Source organism: Thalassophryne amazonica, chromosome 9, assembly GCF_902500255.1.
Source record: "Thalassophryne amazonica chromosome 9, fThaAma1.1, whole genome shotgun sequence".
Taxonomy (NCBI): domain Eukaryota; kingdom Metazoa; phylum Chordata; class Actinopteri; order Batrachoidiformes; family Batrachoididae; genus Thalassophryne; species Thalassophryne amazonica.
In genome coordinates, this window is record NC_047111.1 from 76,950,247 (window position 1) to 76,966,831 (window position 16,585).

Sequence of the window (16,585 nt, forward strand, 5' to 3'; positions counted from 1 at the left end):
TTGGGATATGTGCCAAAATCTCTATCTGGGACAAACAGCCCAAAAAATGACCACACCCCTTTTTCATCCTTAGTGTTACTTCAAACAGCTGTATTTTCTAAACTGCAGCAACTACAGATTTTACAAGGTGCATGATATGTTCAGAATGATCAGTAAATGTTTAGAAGAGTCATAGAAGAGTGTAAAATTTCATATTTTGATATTTTAAGAGAAAAAATTTGGTCAAATGACCTACATCTTAAACTTTCTGGGCTATTGGCTGTTGGATAATTTCCCTGATAATCTTTAAAACATTTAAAATCTCTAGACACTGCTGTCTGCTAAGGAAACAAGTTTTGTTTTGTATTTTTCACTTTAAATCAATATTCCATTGATAACCGTATGACTGAAAATACAATTTCATTATATTTGGCAAATATTTGTTTTCTTTCGATGTGCAGTAATAAGTTGACCCAGTTATTTTAGCCATTTTCTCTTAAAATATCAAAATAGAAATTTTACTTTTTTCTATCACCCTCCCAAACATGTATTGGTCATTCTAAACATGTTAAATACCTTGGGAAATAGTTTAGAAAATACAGCTGTATTTGAAGTAACATTTGGGATGATAAAGGGCGTGGTCATTTCTGAGCTGTTCATCCCGCATAGAGATTTTAGCATATATCTGAAATTGTTCACTGGGGGTCATATAATCTAGAACGATCCTCTCCTACATGATGTGCATACATGTCTCAGCTTGGTCCTAGACTATCCAGTCTTGAGCAGAAGTAAGCAATGTGCACCATGGAGATGTATGCACCCCATAAAGTTCATATATATACTCCTATCCTTAATACTTTGCATTGGTTGCCTGTCTCCTACAGGATTCATTACAAAATCCTGGTATTGACTTTTAGAGCTCTGCATGGACAGGCACCGGAGTACATCAGGGACCTGATCCAGCCTTATGCTTCCTCCAGGAGCCTCAGGTCGTCCAATCAGAACCTGTTGATGGTTCCTCTGACTCGTTTTAAAACTCGCGGGGACAGATCTTTTAAAGTGGTGGCGCCTGGCCTCTGGAATGAGCTTCCCTGTGCCCTTCGTTCTCTGGACTGTATAGATACTTTTAGAAGGCAACTAAAGATGCATTTCTTTAAGTTAGCTTTTTAGCCTAATATTGTATTTTATTGTTTTTATATGTTATTTTTAGATTATTTTTGTATGCCATGTGCAGCGCTTTGTGACCCTGGTCTGTGAAAGGCGCTTTATAAATAAAGCTTACTTACTTATATATATATATATATATATATATATATATATATATATATATATATATATATATATATATATATATATATATATATATATATATATATATATATATATATATATATATACACTCAACAAAAATATAAACGCACACTTTTGGTTTTGCTCCCATTTTGTATGAGATGAACTCAAAGAGCTAAAACTTTTTCCACATACACAATATCACCATTTCCCTCAAATATTGTTCACAAACCAGTCTAAATCTGTGATAGTGAGCACTTCTCCTTTGCTGAGATAATCCATCCCACCTCACAGGTGTGCCATACCAAGATGCTGATTAGACACCATGATTAGTGCACAGGTGTGCCTTAGACTGCCTACAATAAAAGGCCACTCTGAAAGATGCAGTTTTGTTTTATTGGGGGGGGGATACCAGTCAGTATCTGGTGTGACCACCATTTGCCTCATGCAGTGCAACACATCTCCTTCGCATAGAGTTGATCAAGTTGTCAATTGTGGCCTGTGGAATGTTGGTCCACTCCTCTTCAATGGCTGTGCGAAGTTGCTGGATATTGGCAGGAACTGGTACACGCTGTCGTACACGCTGGTCCAGAGCATCCCAAACATGCTCAATGGGTGACATGTCCGGTGAGTATGCCGGCCATGCAAGAACTGGGACATTTTCAGCTTCCAAGAATTGTGTACAGATCCTTGCAACATGGGGCCGTGCATTATCCTGCTGCAACATGAGGTGATGTTCTTGGATGTATGGCACAACAATGGGCCTCAGAATCTCGTCACGGTATCTCTGTGCATTCAAAATGCCATCAATAAAATGCACCTGTGTTCTTCGTCCATAACAGATGCCTGCCCATACCATAACCCCACCGCCACCATGGGCCACTCGATCCACAACATTGACATCAGAAAACCGCTCACCCACACGACGCCACACACGCTGTCTGCCATCTGCCCTGGACAGTGTGAACCGGGATTCATCCGTGAAGAGAACACCTCTCCAACGTGCCAAACGCCAGCGAATGTGAGCATTTGCCCACTCAAGTCGGTTACGACGACGAACTGGAGTCAGGTCGAGACCCCGATGAGGACGACGAGCATGCAAATGAGCTTCCCTGAGACGGTTTCTGATAGTTTGTGCAGAAATTCTTTGGTTATGCAAACCGATTGTTTCAGCAGCTGTCCGAGTGGCTGGTCTCAGACGATCTTGGAGGTGAACATGCTGTATGTGGAGGTCCTGGGCTGGTGTGGTTACACGTGGTCTGCGGTTGTGAGGCTGGTTGGATGTACTGCCAAATTCTCTGAAACGCCTTTGGAGACGGCTTATGGTAGATAAATGAACATTCAATACACGAGCAACAGCTCTGGTTGACATTCCTGCTGTCAGCATGCCAATTGCACGCTCCCTCAAATCTTGCGACATCTGTGGCATTGTGCTGTGTGATAAAACTGCACCTTTCAGAGTGGCCTTTTATTGTGGGCAGTTTAAGGCACACCTGTGCACTAATCATGGTGTCTAATATATACAGGCAAAAACCACATTAGCTTTGAATACTGTATTTAACACATTCACTTTTGAAATAGAGGTGTTGTGTTTTTCTATGAGTATTCAGGCAGTAAGTTTTAATTGAGGTGTGTTAATAAAGGTTGGTCAAGTTACCGGCATTACGGTTTTGTTTGAAGAAATAATCATTCTTTTTTGGGGGGGGCTTTTCCCACCATTCGAGTCAGGTTTTGATGTAGTTGCCGCCATCCTCTCGCTCTTTAAAGGTTTCACTCGGCCATCATGCACCAAAACTCTCTGACTGTGAGTGTGTGTGTGTGTGTGCCGCAGTGACTGCGTTTGTGTGCACGTCGTGCGTGCCTGAATGTGTGTCTGCCTCAATTGCTGGAGCCTATCCAAGGTTTCCGTGGTGACCACACAACACAACGAGACAATCAGAGGCGAGCCCACGCAGCGCGGCGAGAGGACATTAACACAGGAACTGCAGGTCACGGGGGCAGAGGGAGGCAGGGTGAGTTCGGGGAGGGAAGATGAAGAGGAAGGTGGAGGGAGGTGTTGGAGCCAGAGGGAAAGAAAGGAGAGTGAGGAGGAGCATAAACAACAATAAACTCTAACGCCACCTTAAGGGCTACTCCGAGTCTCTGTCTTTCATGCCTACGAGACATCAGGAGCTTTAAAGGTTTGCAGGCCTCAGGAGTGCACGTGCGGTTTTGGCTGCGCCCCGCCTCAGTGTGTGCACATGTATGTGTGCAACGCTGCGGTGTTGGGCTGCACGCGTGACTGAATCCATGAGCAGCAGAGCCGTGCACGGGTCTGTGTGTGTGTGTTTCCACGCACCGAGCTCAATGTAACACGATAACGTGCGTGCGCTTGCTTTGAAATTGAACTGTTGGAAATCGCGTGAGTGTGTGTGCATGTTTTTCACTTTGTGGCATCTGTGCTCGTGCACACGCGGGCACTCTCGCATATCTCTGTCCCCCGGGGATGACGCTAAAAATATGTGGCTCCTCAAGCCTTCTGGTGTCTGAGCAGCGTCTGTCTGCTCTCCACCGCCGTCCCTGTGGCCCTCCCTCCCCTCCGCTGTTCCTTCCATTCCTCCCGCAGTTACACCCTTTTCTAACCACAGCACCTCAACACCAAGTACACCCAGCTGTGTCCCCACTATACACTTCCACAGAGGATGACCTCTGTTCAGCCCCACTGCTTAAAAGGGAAATGTAGAGAATGTAAAAGGGGGACATGCAGCGTTTAGAGATGGGAACCAAACAGGTGTTGTTTGAAGACAGCATGTGCTATTTACACATTAATATATATTTCACTAAAAAAAAATCTGCCGTCTTTAAAGCTTTGATGAACATAAATATGGGAAACCAATGCATGAGTCACAGCTCCAAAAACTGTCCGTGTGAATCAATTCAACTGTCAAATTCTGGACATGAATCACAGCACAGCCACATGATGCTGAATCCCTCCAAAGGCAACCCTATTCCCCGGAAAACAACCATCACTTCTCCACAACATGATCATCAGCCCATTGTTTTATTAGAGCTGTGGTTTTCAAATTGTGAGCGCCCCCTCCACCCCTCCGCGGGGTGCCAGAGTTCTTCAGGGGGGCACAAGGGATGGGTATCAAGAACCGGTTAATTTTGAGAATCGTTACGAAATAATTCGATCCACCAACATCAATAGCCTTTTTGCGTAACGATTCCCTTATCGGTTCTTCAGATTCGCCATTGTTTTTTAGGGTGTATTATCTGGAAAATGATCACTTCTTTATGTTGACTGCAGACCCTGAAGCGGGTCTGCAGTCAACTGCTTCTGCAGTGGCTGTTCTTGAAGCAATGAAGCAGTGCTCCGACCCACTGCTTCGTTGGTTCTCTGCTTCACTGTTTTTCAGAAGCGGCAAGTCTGCTTCTTAACCCCTCTCAAAGTCATTTAAATATGACAATCGTAAGTCACTTTTGTGAGGATTAAAGTCACTAAGTGGGACTCTTGTCTTGTTGCGGGTAAGAAACGAGAATCATCCTCTGTTCCGTTTGCACAGCTCCAAACGCTGCGCCACTCTCTGCCGAGTCCAGTTAGAGTCCAGCCAGAATGAATAATATCAAATCACCGTTTTTTTTATATCAAATGACACCTCTTACCAAACGTTGTAATACAGACAACAAAACTACAACAGACTAAAACGCTTTGTTTCCTCCCAAAATGAGACGTCCTGGGTTCTTTATGAATTATTTGTTGCTGACGTGCAGCGCAGCCACATTAATAGAATGTGAATCATTACATTTCCATTCATCAAATGGTTCAGTTGTTTTCATTTAGCAGATATAGGGATTTTTATTTTAAGAGCTCAGTTCAGAGGTATGGAGAGACATTCATGCCATTAATGTCTGAAAGGAAATGCTTTTCAGAAAAACTACAGATTTTGTTTATTTTTATTTATGTCCAGAGATCAAGGATCCATGACCAATTTTAGATTTATTTACTTTAAGACCAAGTAAAATGTACTGACATAGAAAACCTGTAAAGCGTATTTTTAGTACACAGAAAATTCAAGGGAATTGATAAGGAATCGGATTGATAAGCGGAATCAATAATGACATCGATATAGATAAAATCTTAACATTACCCATCCCTGTGTTGAATTAATATTATTTATGTTAAAATGTCTTAGTTATGCCAAAGACATTTAAAAACACACAGAGATGTTTAAAAAATGATGTTTAAAATATGACAAAAGGTAAAAATAGAAGAATAGAAAGTTCTTTAAAAACATGTTTAAAATGTTTGAAAAGGGTGTAAAATGTGTAAATGCATAGACAGTTCCCTAAAAACACACGTTGTTGTTGTTGTCCATTCAGCTGCTCCCGTTTTGTTAGTGGTCGCCACAGCGGATAGAACCAGATCCCCATTGGTATTTGGCACAAGTTTTACGCCGGATGCCCTTCCTGACGCAGTGTTACCTGGAGAAACACACACAGCCGCTGGTGTCCTTAAAAACACACAAATACTTTTAAAATGTGTTTAAGATGTATAAAAGAATAAAAAGAAGCACACGTTGCAAAATTACATCTCATTTTAATGAAGAGGGCATATTTATCTGGGGGGAAATTCCAAGTATGGAATACAACTAGGTTCGGATAAGAAAACTGCCCTACACCTAGCCCGATCATTCATCCATTACCATCCGGGTAACTATATGAAAGTCATATAAAGCCCCGTTTCCCTTGGCTCGGCTCTTCCATGCTGGCACATCCTGCCCATTCAGGTGTGGCTATCTAACTACATCTAAATAACTATTAAAGATGTGGTGCTAACATTAGATAGCATTTAGGAAACTAAACTATACTACCACTAAACTATCACCACAACCAGCACATTAACTACAGACAATATGGCATTATTGAGCAGAGTGTATTTAGTTGGCACTGAACCCCATGCAGCGTTTCACAACAGTGGTGTCACCAGTGTGCCCTGGCTGTGCTTCAACATCCACTCTATTACATTTACATTCATCAAATGGTTCAGTTGTTTTCATTTTGCAGATATAGTGATTTCAAGTTTATTTAATCAACACTTTAATTCCAATAAAATGGATAATCACTATTTGATTGCAATTATAATTTTTGAATGCTGTCATCCGAAGGAAACAGTGGTCATAATCAGTTGTGACATAGAAGGAAGCTTCTGGCCAATTCCAAAGTTCCATATTTGAATTGTGCATCATAAAAAAATGACTGATTTGACACCAATATCACCCACATCAGAGAGGCTTACAAGTGACGGCTGCCATCTCGAAAAATGGCAGCCATCTAGGATATTCAATGACAATGTTCAGTTATCCAAAAGATGTTTACCATGTATTTTGTATGGTAAATAAGTCGGAAATATATTATAGCCACCACTCATAAGAAAACAGTTGTTGATGGTGGGCATTTTGAAAAATGGCTGCCATGGGTGCCATGTTGAAAATTCATGATGGCTCCATATCCAGTTCTTTTTGTAATGCCTTTGGCTATAAGTGTACCAAATTTCATGTTTTTATCATAAACTGCACAATTGTTTGGATTATCTGCGGCGCTAGGGGCAATTCCTGATTGCTCTTCATTTTTCATTTGTCTTCTGGTTGCACTGCAAAATATGAAAGCTATAGCCCCCTTTGGGCTGCTGTGTCAACATGGCAGCCTCCATCTGGGGACGCGCTCCCATGAAGATATGACGAGCTCATTCTAAGCTCATGAAAGTAGATCAGAATTTGTTGCAGGTAATTATAGACTAATCAACAGATATTATGAATGCTGTGTTCCATTTTTGCTAACAAATACCCCTGAATCCTGCACACTGTAGCTTTAAGATATCTTGCTAGGTGAGTACAAGAGCATACACCTCCTGTGACTTCAGCTTGTGAGGCACGGTAGCTTAGTGGTTAGCACTTCACAGCAAGCAAGTGCTGGGATCGCATCCCACCTGATCCTTTCTGTGTGGAGTTTGCATGTTCTGCCAGTGTTTGCATGGTTTCCCTCTGGTTGATTTAGCTTCCTCCTTGTCCAAAAACATGCAGATTAGGGGAATGTGAATGTGAGTGTCTGCCTGTATGTGGCCCTGCAATAGACTGGCATCCTGTCCAGGGTGTACCCCCCTCACACCCTATGACTGCTGGGATAGGCTTCAGCCCTCCTGTGACCCTTGACTGAAGTAAGTGGGCATAGAAAATGAATGACTGACTGAAAAATATGAATGAATGAAAAACTTCAACTTTCACATCAGTCTTTGTGTAAATGGGCTGTTTCTTCTGCAGTCTACAGTTTATACATCAGTGCAGTCCAGATGTGTAAATTTGTCCAGTGACCTGCATAGTCATTGCTCATTCATGCTGCTCACTGGTTAGAGTAGCCCCAAAGGCAGACTGTAATTCCAAGTATTTTAGATGGTCTTTTTCCATTTACAACCATCCACAATCCCGTACCTCATACCATAAACTTGAACGGTGGCTCTCAAGCTGGTCATCAGGGACCTCCATCTCCATTTTTCTCCATTGTAATTAATCATTAATAAGTAGGTCAGTAACTTCAGCTAATCTAAATAAACAAATAAACTCAAAGACTTGGATAATCAGGTGTGGGTAAAGCACGGAATGAATGACAAATGTTAAAGGCAGGAGCTCTCAAAGAACAACTGCTAGGTAGCATTATTAGAACTCTAACCTTCACCTCCTGGTTGACTTTCTAATCATCCTAGCACTTATATTGTTGTTTTCTGTAACATGCAAGTTGTTTTGCTTTTGTATTATTTGTTGGTATGGCTAAAGCAGATGGTCACCCCACTGAGTCTGATCTGCTTGAGGCGTCTTCCTATAAATAATGCCAGAGGGAGTTTTTCTTCACCACTGTGGTCAACAGCACCTTGACATGTTGTGATTTGGCACTGTATAAATGAACTGAATTTAACTGAATTTATAGGTAATGCTCCTTCCATCCCAAAACTAACTTTGTACCTTACCTGGTTTAATGGCAAAAAGTAATGACCTTAAAATGCTTTATTTATGGATATTGGACAGATAATATGATTAAAAATTCCAAATTAAGATGGATGACACTGACCCAATCATTTAACTAATTTATATCCAGTTAGCAGAATTTCCAAGAGAAGAATCCTCCTTGGGAACCAGCCCAAATGTTAGCCCATGTGTCACTGCAAATGTTTTATGGGTTTGGCAAAGGTTTTAGAGTCAGATCCCCTTCCTGACACTAACCCTCTCTATTTATCTAGGCTTGAGTCCTGAACCAGGTTGACTTGGTGTGCCTTGTGCAGTACCCAGAGGGAGGAAGTAGAGAGGAAGCTAGAAGAATGGAGAAGGGCTGTTTTTTGCGGGGGTAGAGGATGAATGATTAATAGAAGAAATGAGAATACTTGCAGATTCATGAAGCTAGAAGTAGTGAAAGATGAGAATTGGGTGTTGAAATAATGTGTAGACTGAAATCTGGATGTAACAACTGGAGAAAGTATCAGGAAAATTGTGAGTTAAGGCAAAGGTTATAGGTCAGGTTTATAAGATGGCTATTATGATCATTTAAAAAGTTATGTATGTTAAGCACTCTTACTCTCAAAATAACAAAAAAACAATCTTGTTCCTCTGTTGACACCTTTATGGCGTCAAATCTCGTGTGTAACCAGGTTCTCGCTGGGGAGGCCGGCATTTTGTTGTCAGTGTAAACAAGCGTTTTCGGGTGGTGGAATGGACAAGCAACTTGTTTGCAACATTGCATTGTTATGGAGGTGAGTTCAACCAAAATATGTATTTAGGTGTGTTTAACTAAGATAATCGTGAGTCTTTCATGCGAGTTTTATATAAAAAAACAAAACAAAAAAAAAAAACAGGCATGTTGCTGTTAGGGTTGCGTGTTGGGAACCGGTTGTTTTCAGGTATCCTTAAGAAATTATTCGATCCATTGACATCAGTAGCCGTTTTGCTTAATGATTCCCTTATTGGTCCTTCAGAGTGCCCGTTGTTTTGGGGGGTGTTTGTCAGGAAAATGAGCATTTCTCTACATTGATTACAGACCCTGCAGCAGGTCTGTAATCAACTGTTTCTGCAGCGCGACTTTGCTTTGAACCTTGAACCAATGAAGCAGTGCTTCGATCTTCAATTTGCTGCTTTATTGGTTCTTTGTTTTATTTCGCTTTATCTTAATTTTTCCATGCTAAACCCTAAAGAACATATGTCTGTGAGTAATATTTACCTTTTTTTTATGTTAAACCGACCTGTTATGGTCTTCTGAAACAGTTGATAGATGTATTTTATAACTTAAAAATGGGACCGATGCTAACGCATTAGCATGTCTATGGCCTTTTCAATGTTAAAGGTAGCATTAAGCTGAGCCATTATCAAGCCTCCCTCGCCAGCGAGCAAAGGATTCTGGGATACTCTAAGACTGTGAATTGGATTTCATGCAACCATAGTTGTAGCTTGAAACTGGTGCACTCTACTTCAATATTACCTATAATATCTTATTAAGACAAATTTGGATTTATTTTCTTAAAATTAGATTGTTAGAAAATAATCTATTTATGTAGTTAGATTCTTTTTAGGCAAAAATAAGGGTCCGTTCACACATAGCACAAATAAGTAGGAATCATGGCGAATCACAGCAAAATAGCCCGAATGAGCAAACACCGAAAACATTGAGCTGACGCTGGGAGGGATACACGGTCAGACAGGCGTGAACGATCCCGATGCGATGGTGTCGTGCATGCTCGTGCTTGTGCACGAGCAGAGTGTGAGCAGCTGGAGTGTGTGGAACCACATTGCACCACTGCTGTGGAGATAAAAACAATAAAAACCAGCTGGAACATGTGGAACCACATAACGCCGCTACTGTGGCCAAACAAAAAATAAAAATTACACACCATAAAAAAACACAGCAATGTCCAATATTTAATCCCTTTTATTGAGCAGACAATACAAGTATGATCCCTCTGTGCCTCTGTATATGACCCATGGTCAAAGGCAAAAGATGTTTTATGTATTTCCACATGAGGAAAGGAGGCTGACACCTGCCGTGAGAGGGATCAAATGGGCTCTCACAGGGCACACTCTGTCTTTCAGTCGCTGGTGTGCGCAAAATAGTTTTAGTGACAGGTGTACGAGGCATTAGAGGCGGCTCCGATTTTTCACAAATGGCATGCAATTCCTCCTTCGGCTTCAATCATGTTATCTGTGAAGGGGCCCTAAGAATTTCCAGGAAATTTTTTTTTTTTTTTTTTACCTACATGAAAATCCTTTTTGAAGTGCTGAACACTTACTGTTGACCTAAAGTGATTCACTAGAGGTCTTTGGAGGATCCTTTGGCACACTGGAATGATGTTTTGTCTAACAAACAGTAATTCGGGAGACTCAGATAAGGACTGATCAGATTTTGTCGGGGTATGATCCAGCAGATGCTCAGTCCTGACAGTGCCGGTGGCTGGACAAGACCAAGACAATCCCCACATTTAACCTGGCTGCAGTAGATAGACGGTTACTTTTACAGAGGAGGATTGGACCAGTTTTCTGCCTGGATACTTTCCATCCAGGGACCTAAGGTGGTTCCATAGTGTGGTAGATGTGTTGATGTGTGGTACCAGCATATGCTCTCAAACCTGACCTATCCTGTGTAGGTTAGAGTAAACAAGGTCCTCTTGCAATGCTGTTCAGAATATGTTTCAGGAGTAGAAACTGAAGAGTAAAATAACCAAACGAAATGCAAATAAAATCTAACATTTTTTATTATTATTATTATTATTATTTATTTTTTTTTTTTTACAAAATCTATCTGTTTAACTGGATTTAATGTTTAGTCTCTGTTTGTACTTTTCTTCCCCCAGATGTGTACGAAGAAACCAGGACACCAGGGAATACATCCACCTGTGCTGGGCGTGGCCGGGTGGCTCAGCTCATGAAAGCCTTCAGCACAGAAGAGACGGAGACTGCCACACAGACCGCCACACGCACCACCAAGCCTCCCCTCCCCAACAAGCCTAGCCACTTGCGTACAATAGCCACACCCACTGTGAGGTAATCACGTAGCCTATACCATGAAGCGCAGACCATCCAGAGCATCTGTTGCCATATTAAACCAAAGCCACTGGACTCCTGATGTGGAGCGTGGAGCCGGTGCGTAGCCCGGACAGCGTGGTGTCAAACCCAAAGCAATGAAAATGTTCACAGCCTGAATGTAAATTTTGTTGTATGCAGAAGTACTGTAACAGTCTTTGAAATTCCAAGTGATAACTTACAACTGAATTTACTTTTATATCAGTTGCACTCATTTTTTTTTTGAAGTTTTTGTTTTTGGTTGGGGGTTTTTGGCCAGGGAAGTGTCAAAATTTCACATGCATTTCTGTGTTGCTGAGATTTTCCATGTTATGTATTTTAATGTATTATATATATATATTTTGTTGTCCCACTACTCAAATTGTTTACATGCTCGTGTCATGTAGTTTGGATCATTTTCCACATGTTAGTGTGGATCAGTTTAATTAATGAAATCTGCTTGATTTCCTTCTTTAAAAGTGGTTGTGGACCAGACAGCACGGGGTAAAACGAGGTACAGTCGGATCTTCCTTCGTCCCCGCTGTCTTGTCTCCGAGACTAGTGTCGGTTTGTTTATTCATCACAATGCAGTGAATGTCTCCCTCTGGCCACCTGGCGATTGCCGCACTGGGACCTGCCGTGCGCGTGCCAAGCGACCCTCGTCTGTCACTCTTTAGTGGATCAAACTCCAGCAAGTTCAAAACAGTCACTGCCAAATATTTCAGCCTTGCTTCGGTTACACTTTTGTTCTCCATTTCCTCAGGGACTGCCATTGCTGATGTGGGCTTGTGTGAGTGTTTTGCGTGCGCGCATGTGTGTATTTTTAATATTTTCTATAGGGAGACAAACAGTGTTCTAATGGGATATTTAACACAGTTAAAACTGAGAGGTATGTGTGCCTCGGATGTCAGACTTGTACATGGTGCAATCAACGAAACAATAAAATTGTGTGAGCTGTAGACTTGTTTGGGTCCTCAAATCTTAAAACTCTTTTTTCTGAGTTCTGAGGGTTGTGTTGACGTATTGATGTAATGTCAATTAGAGGTGGGACTATAGTGGGAATTTTGGTATTGATTCCGATACCAAGTAAATACAGGCCCAGTTTGGTTTGTTGGTTCAGGTCGTGTGCCATTTCTGGTTGCAGCTTCATCTACCATCGGTTTGTGGCTTTTCGGCTTTTTACAACAGTGTTGACCAGTTTATGGTTTTTTGTTTCCCCACTGGGCAGACTTTTTTGTGCAATTTCCAATTTGTGCCTCCGTCTACCACAAGAGCTAGCTTCACCAACGCTGTGCGGCAACTTAACTCATATAATTGATAATAAAACCAGTTTTTTAAAAGAAGATGATTACCATATTCAAATAGTAATATAAGTTACACCTCTTTGTACATCCCACCTCAAACACAGCCTCATACGACCTGAGAAATCTACTTAAGCTCCCAATTTTCCTATAGGATACAGACTTCCTAAGGACACTGCACTAGTATTTTCATATATATATATATATATATATATATATATATATATATATATATATATATATATATATATATATATATATATATAAAGCGATAATGTAGTGCACCTAAGACAATTTCCATAATGGGACAATAAAGTTGATCTTGACCTTGATATATAATCTATTTATGTAATATACTTGAATGAATTTGTTAGTCCCAGTCCAGATGTTGTGAAGAGTTCACCTAGAGTTATGAATTTTGTTATACTATCCCCGACCACTCAAGTCATTATCAAGAAAAACATACCATCAGTTTGTCAAACAGAACATAAATAAACACACTATGTCTGCCATGACACAAGATAGCCTGATCCTGAATTAATTTCCATTATGAAGTTAAGATAAAGATGGGAAATAATTTCTGGACCAAGTTGAAAGAAATCTGAAAGCACTACACTGGAAATTACTATGAAGTATATCATAGAGAAATTAATCTCACTCGTGTGTATAATCTTACATTAGTAGCAAAATATACAATGTCAAATATGGTTAGTGACTGTCATGTCACCCACAAAATTGAGAGAAAAAAACATTTTCATTCTATGAATTTGCTCTTACAGAAAATCTCAGGATGGAAAAGCTGATGTGTAAAAAAAAAAAAAAAAAACCCTGACGCTCATTAAAAAGGGATAAATTGAGACTTATGAAAGTGAGACTTCTAAATGAATCGCTAAACGAATGGTGAGATATTTCTCATAGACACAAAATAAATCATTTTTGAACCTTTTTTCAGCATTTTTAGTAATTTCCTCACATCATTAATATTACATATAATACTCACTTATGAAAACTCACTCCACAATCCGAACGCTGCACAAAACGGCATTTTCAGATCATTTTAACTCAAGTTTAAATAAGCGAATCATCAATTTCTATTTAATCTAATGTCTGACGACGCGTAATAACGCTAAGCAAGATGCCGGCCACCTGGCAACAGCCCACGAGCTGCATCCACCATCTAGTGGATTAAATAGAAATTGATGCTGTAGACGGACAAATGAAAGAATCAAACAACACAAACATGAGGATGGCTGTTGGATGTTTATGGGCTGTCATGTGGAACTCGGAGAACTTGGAAATATCAAAGGGGAGAACTGTAGCAGTCCCAGACAAGAGAGCGATATTCTAAATGTCTGCTGTATACAAACAGGTAAACTGAAATCAGCAGCATATGGATGTGTTTCAAGTGTTATTTTTTTTACTACTTTGTTTTTGGTTTCTGAATACGCCACAGGTTATAAATGATATGGGGCCAGAAATAGGATTGCCAGCAAACCTCTGAAAATTCAGGCAAAAACAAATAGTGTGCCCCCTATGGTGGTACGTAAGTACCTATATGAGGTAGGGAGAATTAAACTTATCCGCGAGTTAATTATTGTTCAGTTCTCACTCTCACTCACTCATCATCAACTGCTTTTCCGGGATCGGGCCGCAGAGACAACAGCTCCAGCAGGGGACCCTAAACGTCCCTTTCCTGGGCACATTAACCACCTCTGACTGGGGGATTTCCGAGGCATCTTGAGTCTTCCCCTGGGTCTTCTCCCAGGTGGACATGCCTGGAACACCTCCCTAGGGAGGAGCCCAGGGAACATCTTTACCAGATGCCTGAACCACCTCAGGTGGCTCCTTTCAATGTGAAGGGGCAGCAGCTCTACTCCAAGCTCCTCACAAATGACCAAGCCACCTTATCTCTAAGGGAGAGATAAGATCTCTAAGTCACTCTCCTGAAGAAACCCATTTTGGCTGGTGGTGCCAGCGATCTAGTTCTTTCGGTCATGACCCAACCCTCATGACCATAGTGAGAGTAGAATGAGACTGAACCAGTAGATCAAGAAGCTTCGCCTTTTGGCTAAGCTCCCTTTTTGACACAACAGTACGGTACAAGCAAATGCAACACCGCCCCTGCTGGCATTGATTCTTCGGCCAATCTCACACTCAGGCCGTTGTCCCTTCACTTGTGAACAAGACCCTGAGCTACTTGAACTACCTTCACTTGGGGCAATACCTCATTCCCTACCATTAAGTAGACAATCCATCGGTCTCCTGCTGAGAACCATGGCCTCAGATTTTAGAGGTACTGGTCCTCATCCCAGCCACTTCACACTCGGCTGTGAACCGATCCAGTAAGTGTTGGAAGGTCACCAGCCGATGAAGCCAACAGGACCACATCATCTGCAAAAAGCAGTGATGAGACCCTGACCCACCAAATTGAAGACCCTCCTCCCCCCGACTACACCTCAATATCCTGTCCATGAATATCACAAACAGGATTGGTGACAAGGCGCAGCCCTGGTGGAGGCCAACCCCCACCGGAAACAAGTCAGACTTACTGCCAAGAACCCGAACACAGCTCTCGCTTTGTAAGTATAGAGATTGGATGGCCCTGAGAAGGGACCCCCCTCACTCCATACTCCCACAGCAACCTCCCACAGTATCTCCCAGGATACCCGATCATACGCCTTCTCCAAGCCCACAAACACATGTAGACTGATGAGCATACTCCCAGGCACCTTCCACGAGCCTTGTGAGAGTGAAGAGATGGTCGGTTCTTACATGGCAAGATGAAACCCACACTGTTTCGTCTTTAATCACAGGTTTGAGTATTAGTCAAACCCTCCTTTCCAGAACCCAGGAGCAGACTTTAGAAGGGAGGCTGAGTAGAGTGATGCTCCTGTAATTGGCACACACTATTTGATTCCCCTTTTCAAATGTTATTCAATTCTGAATAAATAAAATATACTCTCTATGTCACTAATGTAATAGTCGTAGTAATAATGCAGCCACCTCGTGCGCACAAGCCAGTGCATTCTGAGTTTAATTTCTAAGCCTGGATTAAAAAGTATGGTCACATCAGGAAGTGCATCTGGCATACATTTTGCCACACCAAACATTCAGATGAAGTAGTAATAGTAGTGGTAGTAATATATTCCATTTAATTCTCTTTTTGCCTGCATTCACGCCATACTTAATGCTATTCTGGCTGACCTCAACACTTTGGCTAAATTTAAGGAGAATTGGCAAATTAGTTTTTTGACTAATCCTACTAATAATAGAACAAAATGTCCAACAAATGAATAGACGCAATTCAAAATGTAACTTGGTTATTAAAGAAATAATTTTTTTCATGTCTTTCAATCCATTCAAGAATAAAAATGCCATGAATTTATATTCAGCTCCTGTATCATAATCATAATACATGTATAATGTATAAAAATATAATGCAATGCTAAAATACTCTCAGCTGTATGAGCATTGTCTTCTTTATAACTCAACAAAAATATAAACGCAACACTTTTGGTTTTGCTCCCATTTTGTATGAGATGAACTCAAAGATCTAAACTTTTTCCACATATACAATATCACCATTTCTCTCAATATTGTTCACAAACCAGTCTAAATCTGTGATAGTGAGCACTTCTTCTTTGCTGAGATAATCCATCCCACCTCACAGGTGTGCCATATCAAGATGCTGATTAGAACACCATGATTAGTGCACAGGTGTGCCTTAGACTGCCCACAATAAAAGGCCACTCTGAAAGGTGCAGTTTTATCACACAGCACAATGCCACAGATGTCGCAAGATTTGAAGGAGCGTGCAATTGGCATGCTGACAGCAGGAATGTCAACCAGAACTGTTGCTCGTGTACTGAATGTTCATTTCTCTACCATAAGCCATCTCCAAAGGCGGTTCAGAGAATTTGGCAGTACATCCAACCAGCCTCA

General features: G+C 41.2%; 1 protein-coding gene across 2 annotated transcripts in view; it reads left to right on the top strand.

Annotated features, from left to right (window-relative positions):
• The window catches only part of zgc:100829 (uncharacterized protein LOC445149 homolog), a 55,602-nt gene extending 43,301 nt beyond the window's left edge, over nt 1-12,301 (top strand). For both annotated transcript variants that reach the window (XM_034178447.1, XM_034178448.1), the window contains exon 6: nt 11,135-12,301. In XM_034178447.1, coding sequence (XP_034034338.1) covers nt 11,135-11,328 — 194 coding nt within the window. In that variant the 3' untranslated portion in view covers nt 11,329-12,301. The remainder of the gene's footprint in view (nt 1-11,134) is intronic.
• The last annotated feature ends 4,284 nt before the right edge of the window (nt 12,302-16,585 follow it).